This window comes from Equus quagga, chromosome 8 (assembly GCF_021613505.1).
Source record: "Equus quagga isolate Etosha38 chromosome 8, UCLA_HA_Equagga_1.0, whole genome shotgun sequence".
Classification (NCBI taxonomy): Eukaryota; Metazoa; Chordata; class Mammalia; order Perissodactyla; family Equidae; genus Equus; species Equus quagga.
In genome coordinates, this window is record NC_060274.1 from 102,917,244 (window position 1) to 102,933,644 (window position 16,401).

The 16,401-nt window shown below is 37.0% G+C and overlaps 1 protein-coding gene across 2 annotated transcripts in view; it reads left to right on the top strand.

Moving 5' to 3' along the window:
* The window catches only part of PTPRZ1 (protein tyrosine phosphatase receptor type Z1), a 176,651-nt gene that overhangs the window by 82,433 nt on the left and 77,817 nt on the right, over positions 1 to 16,401 (top strand). For both annotated transcript variants that reach the window (XM_046669354.1, XM_046669355.1), the window contains exons 3-4: positions 9,111 to 9,290; positions 12,020 to 12,171. In XM_046669354.1, the coding sequence (XP_046525310.1) occupies positions 9,111 to 9,290; positions 12,020 to 12,171 (332 nt within the window). The remainder of the gene's footprint in view (positions 1 to 9,110; positions 9,291 to 12,019; positions 12,172 to 16,401) is intronic.

A 16,401-nucleotide genomic window follows, 5' to 3' on the forward strand; every position in this document is an offset into this window, starting at 1 on the left:
ACTGAAACTCTGCCCTCTCTGCTTCTCCATCAAGGCTACTGAGCTTGCAAAAGCAAAGCACAAACAAAACACGAGCAGACACTTTTGAGCAGTGTCTCTACAAATTCCTGGTCTCCCACATCAGCAGACCCCTCAGTGCTTTCCATCAGTCTTAAATGTCCACTATTTCATTCTCCACTCTTTTCCTCAAGCCCACTCTCCTACCTGCCTCTCTCTTCACAGCTAATGACCCTGCTTCCAGTTTTCCTGAGAAAATAGGGAAAGGAGTTAAGAAGATTCATACTATCTGCCAGCCCGTTTACCTGTATTATCTCATTTACTATGCACAGTCTGAGAGACAAGAGATTATTATTCCTGTCTCAGATAACGTAACTGAGCCTCACTTGCTCAGTGACTGAGGTGAGTGGTGCCTAGAAGTGGTGAGGCTGGGCTGGAACTGAAGTCGGCTCAACTCCCAAACCTCGTTCCCTGCCATGTCGTGTGATCCTGGTCTGCACCTGAAGCTCTGTGCTGTGAACTGTCAGATCTCTCAGTCCCTCATCTCTGAGTGTTTAGAGACAAATCCATATTTTCTTGATTTTTTTTAATGTTTCTTTTTCTCTCATAGGCCAGTAATTCTCCATCCTTGGTCTGCATCTTTGCCCCTTCGGGACCTTGATCATGACCCTCCCATAACTTCGAGCTCCCTCTCGTAATAACTCTTTCCCCTCAATATATATGTATGTTTAAATCTCTTTATGTCTTTAAAAAAAATCTGTTCCTCATCCTTGCGTCTGTCTCTGGATGCTGCTCTATCACTCTTCTTTCCTTCATAGCAAGCTTTTTAAAAGCACTTTCTTAGCTATTTTGTCACCACCAGTCACTCTTCTGGCTACTGTGGTCTGAGTTCCAGGTCCATCATTTCACTGAATATGGGGTTTGGAGTTAAGAACTATCCAAATCCCACAGTTATCTTCAGTATGATACCTACTTTGGGATAATCCACCATTGTTGAAACCATCTTCTATGACTTTTGTGATACCCTTTTCTCCTAAATTTGCAATTCTCTTTCAGGCCACTCATTCTTAGTTTATTTTTGTGCTTTCTCCTCCCCTCTGCTCCCTAAATGTTAGTGCTCTCCAATGTCTTATCATTGACCCTCTTCTCACTTACTGACCTTAATGGAAATATTTCATCCACATCCATAGTTTTAAGTCACCACCTCTATGCTGATGTTCCCCAGTCTCTGTCTCTAGTCCAGACCTCTTAATGGCTCCCAGACCCATATTCTTGATTACCTAGTGAAATTCCTTGGGAATCTTAAAGTCTGTAGTCCAAAACCACATTCAAAATCTTGCTTTCCATCCATTCTCCGTACAAACATGACTGGTGCCATGATACACCCAGGTACACCCAGTGAGGATCTTAGGAGTCATTCTTTGTCCTTCCCCCTTGCTCACTTGCAAATAGGAATCCTTTAAAACCTTCGTAAATCCTTCAAAACAACACCCTAGCTTTAGTCTTCAATTCTGCTGTGTTAGTTTGTACTCCCATAATTTCTTGCCTTAACTAAAGCTTCTTTACTTCTCTATAGGATTTATTTCACTCTCTGATTAAAGCATTGGTTAATTATGACCCATTATGAGTATCATCCTATTTGTTCTGCTTATTGATTTCATTTATACCCATCACAGATTATCAGGTTTTGATTTCTTGTCTTCAGAGTACTAATGTTTTACCATGTCAGTGTCCTTAGATCTTTTTCATTTTGTGTTATTTTTTTCCTGTGGTCTGCAAAAAATAAGTTTATTGCATTATGGAGCAGTAGTTTTTATCACTTTTTAAAAGATTTTTGTTTACTTTGTATTTTTCCAACTTGAAAAAGTCCTATAATTTTAAATAGGAACTTTGAAATAAATTTCTCACCTCTCTCTCTCCCTATTTATGCTGAATTTCGGTTAGTAATTTTCTTAACCATCATAGTGCTTAAGGAACATTTGTGCTAGCACTTTCCCAAATAAATTGATAACTACCTCCGTGACCTGTGTAACCCGCTGTCAATTGGATATATCAGCCAGGCTTGCAAAGTCTTTCTACTGTCCCGACGTGAGTATTCCATTAGGATAAATAATAAAGGAAAATGCAGTCTTGACTAAGCAGCTTCTCATGGGAAATTGTTTGCATTTGATCTACTTTCTGTGTAGTTTTCATAGCAGCCATCATCTGCATTCGCCAACTGCTTTGCTTTTTCTAGCTCCAAAAGCCCTTAGCCCCAAACAGACAGACACACTGATTTGTGCATGGAAACACATTCTCGTTCTTGTTTTCAACGTGAGCAATTATCTCAGGCGTCCTTCTTTCTTTGTTTCAGCCAGTTTATGTGATAACATTTACTGGTGTGACGTAAAATCACTTAATGATGGTTTTTCAGTAACTTGAGGCTTTAGTTTCTTATTTTTGAGGAAGCCTTCTTTCTCAAACAGCTGACTGCAGCATCAGAAAAATGTCTGCTTAAATATATCATCTTTCCATTTTGCTAGAGTTCTAAATTCGATGTTACATTTTCATTGAAAATAGCACTGGTTTATTTCATTTTTATATTTTAATAAACTGAAATTTAAATCCAAGTCGTTCACTGCTGTGATAGCTTTATACTGTTTCAGTGATTTTTTAATTTGGGCTTTTGGTATATTTGCTAGCATATATAAAGCAAGCCGCAGTAATTTATAAAGCTGTGATTTATAATGTCTGGAATCTTGAATGGAGTTTGTCAATTAGTAATAGATGCTACAGGCGTTACCACAGTCCACACTTCAGTATTACATTTATACTTGCCTTTTATTAATATTTTTGTATGTATATGTGTAGAGACGCAAACATTTTCTTACATCAAAACCTGGACTAGGAAAGAAATTCATTAAGATTAAAAGGAGTATATTTTTTTCTTAATAATATCTTGATCTTTAAAGAATCAGTTTCTAAGTCTGCTCTTATTCAAATCTTGTTAAAGATCAGCAATTTACGGTAACCTTGAAAAGAAATCAATATTGAGATTTTCATCATACTTCTATGAATTTTCAGTGGACCTATGCTGAATACCTTACACACTATTGGTAAGATTCACCAGGAATAATGCAAAGAAGTGAGAGGACAAACGATCTTTTTCTTTGACTTTCTTTTCATTTTCATCATTTTCTCACTTTTTTACCCAAATATTAAAGACTTGCATGGGCATTTTGTTTTTCTACTCATTCCCTCTTTATTTTACACTTTAGTTTTCTTCAGTTGATATTTCTATGTTACAGACTGTGGAGTGCTATTTCCCTACATAGGATGTTTTTTCGAATGTGTTTCTATTTAGAACACTAATAGGTCAAGATGTATAGGACATGGACATTGAGGGGTAGGTAACTGTAGATATCTTATTGAAGCATTTATTCATTCAGGAAATGTTTATTTAATCCTTAGATGTCAGATCCTAAGAAGGGTGCTGACAGACCTATTTTGTTCAAATAAGTACAGAGTGTCTTGGCCGTTTGGGTTGCTATAACAAAATGGCATAGACTGGTGGCTTATAAACAACAGACATGTATTTCTACAGTTCTGGAGGCTGGGAAGTCCAAGATCAAGGTGCCGGCAGATTTGGTGTCTAGTGAGGACCATTTCCTGAGCTGCTATCTTTTTTGCTGTGTCCTCCTGTGGCAGAACAGGTGAGGGAGCTCTCTGGAGTCTCTTTCATGGGGCACTAATTCCATTCATGTGGGCTCTGCCCTCATGACCTAATCACCTCCCAAAGGCCCCACCTCCAAATACCACCACACTAGGGATTTGGTTTCAACATATGAATTTTGGAGAGACATAAACAGTCAGTCCCTTGCACGGGGATTCTGTAAAAATCAAACGAAGACGAATAGAAGATGCCTATGAAAATGTCCATTACTTATGCAGCCTCTTCCTTTCTGCATTCCTGCCAGCTTAATCTCTCTGATAAGGCAGCTGTGAGCTTCCTACTCTTCCAGGGCCTCAGTGCCCACACTGGTACCCAGGTGCATTTGATCACAGTCTGCCTTTCCATCTCCCTCTGTACAATTCCTGGCATCTGCTCTGCACTCATTGGACCTAGCTGATCTGCTCGCTTCTCTCCGAGCATTGCCTGCACTTTTCTGCCACCTTGAGGTTGTTCAGGTTCATCGCTCAACCAGACATACTCTTGGTTCCCTTTCTGCCTGTCAGATTCTGCCCATCCCTTAAGGCCTGCATTGTGTGTTTTTCATATCCACGTTTCCTCTCCTTCATCCCATCGACTCCTTTAGGCATTTATCTACTTTTTATTTAACGTGCCCCCAACATTCTGGGATGCAAGAAGAAATAAGCAAGCAAACAAATGTGAGCTCATGCATTTCTCCTACAGAGCCTAGAATTGCTTTCTATTCTGTTTGGAAAAGAGAGTGAACAGGATATAAATATTGAATGCTGTACATTCATTTGGTGCACAATGACTATTTCACAAGCATTTAATTTGTTTCTACTATGTGCCAGACTCAGAGTTTGGCAATAAGATATAGAAAAAATAGATAACAGACGAAATACAGTCTGTTAGGTGCTCCAATAGAAGTAAGCAAAGGAGATTTATAGGAATGGTACGAATTCAGGTGAGTCAATAAAAGGATGAAAGAATGGATGAATATGTGAATGAATAATTTATTTTAGTTCTCTAGAGCTAATATTTAGTACTCTGCAATCCTCCTTATGAGTAACTCACCCTGATAATCTTCTGCTGCAATTACAACAGTGTCCTAATTTCTTCCTTCACAACAGTCGCTAATACCACTCAGGTGAATACAATAGAGTTCCTATGAATTCTGTTCCTATGAATATGAATGAATCCTGCTGTCTCAGATGCATCAACCTAGCTTTACAACATGGACTGAGGTCTCCAATTGAAACATTAAAAATATTAATTTGGGCATTTAAAAAATAATGTTTAAGTGTAAGGTTAATCTGTGTTTCATTATGAAACAACTAAAATATATTTAATGCTCTTTTGATCTATGTTTCATGCTTGTGCACAGTTTTAGCACTCTAATAGTTTACTTCCTCTGTTTTTCTATTTATGATTGAAACATGATCTTTTCAGAGTCCTTTGCAAAAAGAACCTCAAGTTCTTCTTTTTTGTGAACTTTTTCTGTTTTACAGCCTTTTCACTAAAAAAATTCCTTTTACCGATTCTGCCTCTTTTATTTTGTCTTCTAATCACAAAAATTAAGGAGGCTTCCTGAACATGTACTGTACTGAGCACCATGATCTAGTAGGTGTTTTAAACTGGGTCTACACTGAGTATAATCATTTGATTCACTTCATACATAATCCAGTTACTCAGGATCATTGTGCTATAAAATGTCAGACATCATACAATTTGGACATCAGATCTTTCTCGATATCCTTCAGCAGAAGTTTCGTAGATACTGCTCAAGAAAATTGTCATATAACAGTCAGAGGTGACTGGCAGTTGAGTTTAGAAATGTTTCAATTGGCCAGTTTTCTTTCTTTCTTTTTTTTTCTATTGCCATTTCATCTTAGATCCCTGTGAGCTCAAACTCATAAAACAAAAGACTTCCTCATTTTTTTGTCTGATTCAATAAATGTTTATTGAACACCTACTATGTGTGAGGCTTTTTAATAGATGCTGGAGTGTGGAGACAATAAGTAAACATAATTAATATCTTAGGAGAAGAAAAATAAAGTAAGGAGAGGGGATTGAGAATGACTAAGAGAGGGAAATGATTTCATATGTGATGTTCAGAGAAAGCCTCTCCTTTGAGATGCATTAGAGCAGAGACCTGATTGAGGTGAGAGAGTGAGAGAACAAGCCTTGCAGATATCTAGGGTGGAGTATTCCAGAAAGAGATGGCAGCAAGTGCCAACCCCCGAGGCCAGAAAAGAAGCCAGTATGGCTAGAGTAGTAATCACCACAGCGATAGGAAATGAGATCAGAGAGGATAGGAGTGGGGACATCATGTAGGATCAGTCAGCCATCTTAAGGAGTTTATATTTTATTCTGAGTGAGATGAAAAGGTATTGAAGGGACCTGAGCCAAGAAGTGACACACCATCTGATATGTACTTTAAAAGATTACTTTAGCTATTGATTGTATTAGTCTTCTTATGCTGCATAACAAATTACTACAAATTTAGTGGCTTAAAACAACACATATTTATGTCATGGTTTCCATGGGTCAAGAGTCAGAGAGGAGGGACGGTTTGTCTGGGTTCTCTGCTCAGGGTCTCATAGGTCTAAAATCCAGGTTCCAGCTGGGCCATGTTCTCATTTGAACCCTGAGGTCCTGTTCCAATGTTATGCAGGTTGCTGGCAGGATCACTCCCTTGTGGTTGCAAGATTGAGATCCAGGTCCCAGTTTTTTGTCTGTCTGTTTGTTACCATCTTAACCATTTTTTCTACTGTGGTAAAAATCTCATAACAAAATTTACCATCTTAATCGTATACTTAACAGCAGTAGTGTTAAGTGTACTCACATTGTTGTGAAACAGATCTGCAGAACTTTTTCATCTTGCCGATCTGAAACTCTATGCCCATTAAACAACTCCCCTTTTCTTCCTCCCGCCATTTCTTGGCAACCACCATTCTACTTTCTCTCTCCCTGAATTTGATTAATCATACAGTATTTGGCTTTTTGTGGCGAGCTTATTATTTGTTTGCTTTTGCCGTTTGTCAGGCTAGGGGCACTTTCATATCTTAGGGGCCACTCTTAGTTCCTAGCCAGGTGCCCCTCTCACAAGCTGGTAACTTACTTCATCAAAGCTAGCAGGAGAATCTCTCACACTTTCAATCTCTCTTTCCCTCCAATTTGCCAAGGTGAAGCCTTCTGTAACATCACGTAATCACAGGAGGGAGTCCCCGTCAGCTTTGCCATATAACGTAACCTAATCAAGGGAATGATTATCTCATCATATTCACAGGTCCTGCCCACCCTCAAGTGGAGGGGATAATACAAGGTGTGTACACCAAGGCATGGGAATTGTGGGTGCCATCTCAGAAGTCTGCCTACTGTGTAAGTGGAGAACAATTATGGAAGGAGCAAGAGAAGAAACTAGAGACCAGTTTAGAAGGCACTAGAGATATCTAAGCCATTGCTTCTCAAAATTTAATGTGTATTTGAGTTTCCTGGAGATTGTGTTAGAATGTAGATTCTGACTTAGTAAGGCTATGGTGGGGGCCTAACTTCTAACAATCTCCTAGGTGACAGTGATGCTGCTTGTGGATTAGCAAGATCTAGGCTGATGATAACAGTGGCTTAGGCTAGGGTAGTATAGTGGAGACGACAAATGATCTGATTAGGGATATATTTTGAAGGTAGACCCAAAAGGGCTTGCTGAAGAGGAAACAGAGGCATCAGGGATGACCTCTAAGTTTAAGGGATGGCAAAGATTGTAGGAGGAACTTGTTACAGGGAAGAAATCAAGTGTTCAGTTATGGATATGCTGACTTAGAATCCAAATAGAGATGATCACTAAATGCTATGAACAATAAATCATATAAATCATGTGCGGTGTTACTAGAGACCTAAAATTTTATGATTCTGTACACCACAACGATGAGACTCTTCCTAAGTGTGCTTGGAATTTATTGTACTGTTTTTAAAAATGTAAGCAATAAAAAAAGGCCTTATTGATTTGTGCAGCAATTTCTCTCTCTGCTTCTGTTGCATTGACATTAATCAAACAAGCAGTGTTTTCTTGTCCCTGTGCCAATGTTCTTTACTGTGAAATTAACATATTATTTCTCAAATTATTAAAGCTGCTCGTAGAAGCGAAAATGTGCATCACTGTGCATATTTAAAGCATGTTGTACTCAAGCACTCTCCAGGAATAGAGCTAGATTTTAAAATAAAATAAATTTTCAGTACCTATTGATTCTGGTAGATGCCTCGCTAGGAGACAAATTGCCTAATTTTGCCTGGTCATATAGGCAGTTTCATGATGTGACTAATTATTATTTCTTTCCTGGGCTAAGTTATGCAGTTAGCTTTGTCCCATATTGAGAGCTTGCATGGAAATCAATCTTTACTGATTCCTTTATTACAGAAGGAAGATGGCCGAAACTAGGGTTGTATGGAGGGTCTGTTTACTTAGAATTTCTCTAAAAAATCAATCATGTAAAATCATGGCTTACCCACACTCATTTTCTGAAAGAAGAGCATTTGAAAGGGTCCAAGTTGAAAATTGTGCTGCCACCCTGCTCTTTCATGGGATGGCTGCAGAAATGCTAGAGTTTAACCAGAAAAAAAGTTTAAGACTTGGACTTGCAACATTTCATATATTTTAATAGACTTTTAAGTAGAGCATCCCTGTTCTTAGCACTGCTTTGGTGCTAGCGAAGTTAATGTCCAGTAACTTACGGTTATGAGAGATAGTTCTTGGTTTTGGGTAGGGGTGAAATAAAGGCAACACAGGGTAGTTTTGGTTTAGAGGACTGGTCATTCTGTGGAACACGTGAAAATTCACTTCACTGTAAGCCAAATCTTTCTAGGAAGCCCTGGGTTTTTTATCTTGTTGTTAAACAATAAAACTTGGTAAGTTTTATGACCAGAAAAAAAAGGGGAGAGGGAGAGAGAGGGGGAGATATTTCAAGGAAATCCTAGTGATTATGTTTTTATAAATAAGATCCTGAGCAGATGGAAATTAAACCAAAACATTCAATGGCAGGGGTGACGGAAGGTCTGAAGAGGCCTCCCCTAATGGAGAGTGCTGAGCAAGTCAGAACTTCACACCTGTCATCTGGACACCTTTCAATCTGGAACTCTGGGCTAGGACTGACTCTCTGATCTGACAGTTAGGCTTTCTGTTGATTTGGCAGAGTGTGATGGCTAAACAAAGCCATTTTTCAACCCTACGCCGATGTGGTTCTTCTTTGGGCCTCTTTTTCTTGTGTATTATATGAAAACCTAGAATCTATGTCTCACCATAATTATTTTATGAGTTAGTTCAAAGATGTCTCAGTTTTTCCCACTATTGTATCAATTTTTATAAAATGTATTAACTACTTTATAAAATAAAGTTTATTTTTTGCTTGATAACTTGAGAAGCTAACTTCTTCCCCTTTGCTTTCCCTAGGAGCGCTGAATCAAAAACATTGGGGAAAGAAATATCCAACATGTAATAGCCTCAAACAATCTCCTATCAATATTGATGGAGATCTTACTCAAGTGAATGTGAATCTTAAGAAACTTAAATTTCAGGGCTGGGATAGAACATCTTTGGAAAACACGTTCATTCATAACACTGGGAAAACAGGTAAAACGTTTGCATTTTCTTTGTGGCGTTAGTATGTTTTTTAGACCTAGAGGATGTTTAGATTAGTTTCATCTCATTTTCCTTTGAATAGTGCACTATGAACTGGATAGAAAGTATAGGTAGAAAAAATCAAGTAGAACATAGAAAATTGGAAGTTTAGACAATGTTTTGAAAATGTGTTCAAAAAATACAATGACCAAGGCCTGGTCCCATGGCCCAGTGGTTAAGTTCGCTTGCTCCACTTTGGTGGCCCAGGGTTTCTCTGGTTTGGATCCTGGACGCAGACCTAGCACCACTCATCAGGCCATGCTGAGGCAGCGTCCTACCTAGCACAACCAGAGGCACTCACAACTAGAGTATACAACTATATAGCGGGGTCTTTGGGGAGAAGAAGAAGAAAAACAAGCAGATGGGCAACAGATATTAGCTCAGATGCCAATCTTTAAAATAAATAAATAAATGAACAAAATGACCAAAGTCGTAATGTCATGTTCTCCAGTAATATGACAATATTTATACCTCCACTAGAAGATGTGATAAATATAATGAAATATATAGTTAATGTAATTTAATAACTCCATCACTGGTTAGTCACTTAGTCAATCAGGATTTCCTTTTCTGGAGCATTATAGTTCGATCTTGTCTGCTCAGCCTCATCCTATATTCCATATTTGGATATGAAAAAAGCGATCGACTATAATTGAATTTTAAGAAAAGAAAGTACTAGCACTTCTATGTAGAAAGTTTCAAATTGTATACTATCCTGGGGAAGCACTCTCCAAGTGCTTTTTTTTTGAGACTATCTTTTTAAAACATGCAAAATATAATACTACAAAAATAATTCCAGTAACCAATAGATGGACAAAATAGTTTTCAAAAAATGAAAAACTTTCCTTTTCTCATATTATATTTTTTAACATTTATTTATTGTCATATTTTAAGTGAAATTGTATGTATATCAGGAAGTTAGATAAAAACAAATATACTCATGGGAAAAAAATTAGAAAAAATATTCAAAATTATAACAGTAGCTATGTTGGGATGGTTTTCTCATTAGTGAATTTTTTCTCTATTTTTCATATTTTGGTAATATAGTTATTTGAATATAGTAATTTAATTTTAGATCCCGTTAGTGTAGGAATTTTTCTGCATCAGTGACTGATACATAATAAGCACTCAATGAGTATTTGTTGAATGAGTAATTAAGATTATTACATGTTATAGTATATTAATTAAATACATAAAAATATTTCATCCCAAATCTTAACATTTTCATTACCAGTTTTGAAGGATGTTACAAAGCAGTCAAGCATATAATCTCCACTCTGTTTTTCTTAGTGGGTGTGGTCAAGCACTTCATTTTTAGAGCCACAATTTTGGGTTCACTACTGGCTCTTTAAAGTGCAATGTGGAACCTTGAGCCAGTTACTTAACCTCTCCATGACTCAATTTCCTTATCTGTAAAATAGGGATTATAATGGTGTCTCCTTCATAGGATTGTGTAAGGATCAAATGTTTAATCCGTGTAGAGTAGTTAATGTAATGCATGGTGCATTATAAGTGATAAATAAATGTTGACCATTATTGTTATTGTGCTGGCCATTATTAAATGGAAGTTTATCTCTCTAGCTGGTTGGCCAACATGTGGGATTCAGTCCCTAATGCCAGCAGTGGTTTCTGCCTAATGGAACAAAGACCATTTAAATCTGATTGAGAGATATTGAAGTCTTACATTAGGCTCTCAAGAGAATCATTAATTTCTAGACGACTTGTAGTACCATCAAATAATATCTGCTATGGAACTCAAATAGGAGAGTTTAAGATTTCGAGGGTTACTACTTAGGGTTCAAACATGAGATGGCTCAAACCTCTTCAAGAGGAATGGGATTCCCAGTCTCCTTGCCACAGCCTAGGACAGTTCTGGAGTTTGGTGAAGCCCAGCGTGATGTTTGGAGGGGTTAGGAGGTGGGACAAAAGCAGCAGCTCGAAAAGGAGTAGAAATGGGGTGAAAGTGAGAAGGTGAGGGGCACTCCCAAGAGAAGGCTTTCCTCTCTCCACTCTTCTGTCCCTTCTCCCTTTACTCATTCCCCTCGCTACATCAAATGCCTTAGGGAAGCCGAGTTTTGGAGGAATGACAGTCTCAGGACACTGAATAAACAGGGCAGGTGCACTGGCTGGCTTCTGCTATTAAAGTTGTACAGCAGTTAAGTTCTTTGGTTTAATTTACATTGGTGGCAACAAAATATATTAAGTACATTGTACAGAGTTACAAGTTCAGCTTCCAAAAATGACAGCTTAGTATTTTTTTAATTTATCCAATAAATGACTTTCTTTTTTTAAAAAATGTTTTTCTGTTGTTTTTTGGTTTTTCTTGCCAGGGAAGATTCACCCTAAGTTAACATCTGCCAATCTTCCTCCTTTTTGTCTTCCCTTCCCTCCCCACCCCAAAGCCCCACTGCATTGTTGTGTATAGTTGTAAGTTCTGGCTCTTCTGTGTGAGCCGATACCATCACAGCATGGCTACTGACAGATGAGGGGTTTAGTTCCGCCCCAGGAACTGAACCTGAGCTGCCAAAGCAGAGCACGCGGAACTTTAACCGCTAGGCCATCAAGGCTCGCTCAATGATTTTCTTAACGTACTTTTAATAGAAGAAAATTTAGCGGAAATCTGTAATTTTTATTTTCAGAAACTTAGATGCAACTTTATTGTTTTGTTTTGATTTTTTCAGTGGAAATTAATCTCACTAATGACTACCATCTCAGTGGAGGAGTTTCAGAAATGGTGTTCAAAGCAAGCAAGATAACTTTTCACTGGGGAAAATGCAATATGTCATCTGATGGATCAGAACATAGTTTAGAAGGACAAAAATTTCCACTTGAGGTAAGTCAGTAGTTCTGCTGGCTACTATTTCATTTTCTAAATCATTGAGATTTTATTAGTTTGTAATCATGTTTTATAATTTATACAGTTATTTCCTGTTTACTTGGCTAATGTCTGCCTTCCTCACTAGACTAAGCTCAGTAAGACCCATATTTGATTTTCTACTTCCTGGTAACCTAGAGTGTCCCGTTATGGAGGATCCATAAATGTTGATGAGTGAATAAGTGATAAAATTCTTTCCATAAAAAAGAAAAACAAAGGAAAAAAAGGGGAAATTTCACCAATATACTAGAGGATCAAAGAAATGCAAATTAAAATCAGAAAATTTTTTGGCTTTAAAATTGGCAAAATAAATATAATAGATAATGAGTATATGGTGAAGTCAACACTTTCATACATGTCTGAAGAGTATAAATTGGTAGAATTTCTGGGAAACAGTTTACTTGTTGTATCAAGAACTTTAAATGTTTTATCCTCAATACCCATCGTTTCAATTTGTAACAATTTAGTCTAAAAAATCATTAAAGTCATGCTCAAAAAATTATGTGCAGGGGCTGGCCTGGTGGCGCTGCAGTTAAGTTTGCACATTCCGCTTCTCAGTGACCCTGGGTTCGCCGGTTCAGATCCCGGGTGCTGACATGGCACCGCTTGGCAAAAGCCATGCTGTGGTAGGCGTCCCACACATAAAGTAGAGGAAGATGGGCACAGATGTTAGCTCAGGGCTAGTCTTCCTCAGCAAAAAGAGGAGGATTGGCAGCAGTTAGCTCAGGGCTAATCTTCCTAAAAAAAAAAAAAATTATGTGCAAAGATTTATTTACAGTAATAAAAAGTTGAAACAAAAGGAAATGATTAAATATGTTATGATGGAATGTTATAAATCGTGTAAAAATCATGTTTTGAATGATTTATTTACACAAAAAAGCTTCATCATAAGATATTAATGCTTTTAAAAAGCAGAATATAAAATAGTATACACAGTATTATTATTCTGATTTTGTAAAATATGAAAACTAATTAAATAGTGGCTGAGGGCACAGAGTCTGAGTCAAATGGACTAGGTTTGAATACTGGCTTCTCTGTTTAGTTATTGGCTATATTGACTTGACATTGTATGAACTATTTAATTTACCTAAGCTTCTGTTTATCTTCTGTGAAATTGACATAATAGTCACAGTACCTGCCTATAAAATTATTATGAGGACTAAATGAGAGAATGAATTACTACTATTGTAAAAATAATTGAGGGAAACTAAGAAAACATTAACAGTGATTTTCTCTGGGTAATGGCATTATTGGTGCCTTTACTTAGCTTCTTTAAAATTCACATATTTTCTAAATTACCTATAATGAAACTGTATTATTTTTATAATCCAAAATCGTTACTGATAATAAAAATAAAACTGAGCTAATTATCTCTTAAAGGACTAAAAAGTTTTTTTACTGTGGACAATTATGTTCAAATTTATAGCTTCTAATTTTTTTAATATATTAAATATCCTTAAAGAAAAGCACACATCAACTTTGGTTTGTCAAAGTAATGAAAGTCAACTCACTAAACACGTAGCATTCTCACTTCTGAGGGTTTAGCTCTCTCACAATATTACCTATTTAAAACAAAGATGAAAATTAAGAAAAACCCTAACAACTACAAAAGCCCTCAGCCAGCAAAATAAGTGGTACAGAATCTGTGTGCTAAACCACATATGTTTTTCTTATTTAAAAGCCCCTCAAGCCATCTATCAGAGGTATTATTTGTGTGTTTGTTTTTATTGAGATCATGATAGTTTATAACATTGTGAAATTTCAGTTCTATTTGTTAGTCACCATATATATGTGCCCCTATACCCCTTATGCCCACCCCTCTGGTAACCACTAATCTGTTCTCTTTGTCCATGTGTTTGTTTATCTTCCACATATGAGTGAAATTATGTGGTGTTTGTCTTTCTCTGTCTGGCTTATTTCGCTTAACATCATACCCTCAAGGTCCATTCATGTTGTTGCAAGTGGGACAATTTTGTCTTTTTTTAGGGCTGAGTAGTATTTCATTGTATATATGTATACCATATCTTCTTTATACATTCATCAGTTGATGGGCATTTGGGTTGCTTCCATGTCTTGGCTATTGTCAGTAATGCTGCAGAGAACCTAGGGATGCATAAGTCTCTTTGAATTGTTGATTTCAAGTTGTTTGGATAAATGCCCAGTAGTGGGATAGCTGGGTCATATGGTATTTCTATTTTCAATTTTTTGAGAAATCTTCATATGGTTTTCCATGGTGGCTTCACCAGTTTGCATTCCCTCCAGCAATGTATGAGGATTCGCTTTTATCCACATCCTCTCCCAACATTTCTTGTTTTGTCTTAGTAATTATAGCCATTCTACCAGGCATAAGGTGATATCTCATTGTAGTTTTGATTTGCATTTCCCTAATGATTAGTGATATTGAACATCTTTTCATGTGCCTATTGGCTGTCTGGATATCTTCTTTGGAAAAATGTCTGTTCATATCCTCTGCCCGTTTTTTGATCAGGGTATTTGTTTTTGTGTTTTTGAGTTGTGTGAGTTCTTTGTATATTTTGCAGATTAACCACTTGTTTGATAGATTATTTGCAAATATTTTCTCCCAGTTGGTGGGTTGTCTTTTCATTTTGTTCTAGGTTTCCTTTGCCTTGCAGAAGCTCTTTAGTCTAATGAAGTCCCATGTGCTTATTTTTTCTTTTGTTTCCCTTGTCTGAGTAGACAAAAAGATGCTAAGACCGATGTCAAAGAGTGTACTGCTTATATTTTCTTCTAGGAGTTTTATGGTTTCATGTATTACCTTCGAGTCTTTGATCCATTTTGAGTTAGTTTTTGTGTATGGCAAAAGATAATGGCCTACTTTCATTCTTTTGCATGTGGCTGTCCAGTTTTTCCAGCACCATTTATTGAAAAGACTTTCTTTTCTCCATTGTATGTTCTTGGCTCCTTGTCAAAGATTAGCTGTCTGTAGATGAGTGGTTTTATTTCTGGGCTTTCAATTCTGTTCCATTGATCCGTGTGTCTGTTTTTGTACCAGTACCATGCTTCTTTGATTACCATAATAGTATATTTTGAAGTCAGGGATTGTGGTGCCTTCAGCTTTGCTCCTTTTTCTTAGGATCACTTTAGCTATCCAGGGTCTTTTGTTGCCCCGTATGAATTGTAGGATTCTTTGTTCTGTTTCCATGAAGAATGTCATTGGGATTCTGATTGGGATTGCGTTGAATCTGTGGATTACTTTAGGTAGTATGGACATTTTAACTATGTTTATTCTTCCAATCCGTGTGCATGGAATATCATTTCTTTATGTCATCATCTATTTCTTTCAGTAATTTCTTATAGTTTTCATTGTATAGGTTTTTCACCTCCTTGGTTAAATTTATTCCTAGATATTTTATTCTTTTTGTTGCGATTGTAAATGGGGTTGTATTGCTGATTTCTCTTTCTGTTAGTTCATTATTAGAGTATAGAAATGCAACTGATTTTTGTAAGTTGATTTTGTACCCTGAAACTTTGCTGTAGTTATTATTTCTAATAGTTTTCCAATGGGTTCTTTAGGGTTTTCTATATATAGACTCACGTCGTCTGCAAACAGTGAGAGTTTCACTTCCTTGCTAATTTGAATACCTTTTATTTCATTTTCTTGCCTAATTGCTCTAGCCAAAACCTCCCGTACTGTGTTGAATAAGAGTATCAAGAGTGGGCACCCTTATCTTATTCCTGTTCTCAGAGAGATGGCTTTCAGGTTTTCCCAGTTGTGTATGGTGTTGGCTGTGGGTTTGTCATATATGGCCTTTATTATGTTGGGGTACTTTCCTTCTATACCCATGTTATTGAGAGTTTTTGTCATAATTGATGTTGGGTCTTGTCAAATACTTTCTTTGTGTATATTGAGATGATCATGTGATTTTTATTCCTCATTTTGTTAATGTGGTGTACCACATTGATTGATTTATGAATGTTGAACCATCCCTGCATCCCTGGTATAAATCCCACTTGATGGCTATAATCAGTTTGCCAATATTTTGTTGAGAATTTTTGCATCTACATTCAACAACCATATTGGCTGTAGTTTTCCTTCTTTGTGTTGTCCTTGTCTGGCTTTGGGATCGGGGGGATGTTGGCCTTGTAAAATGTGTTAGGAAGTGCTCCATCTTCTTCAATTTGGGGGGATAGTTTGAGAAGGATAGGTACTAAATCTTCTTTGCATGT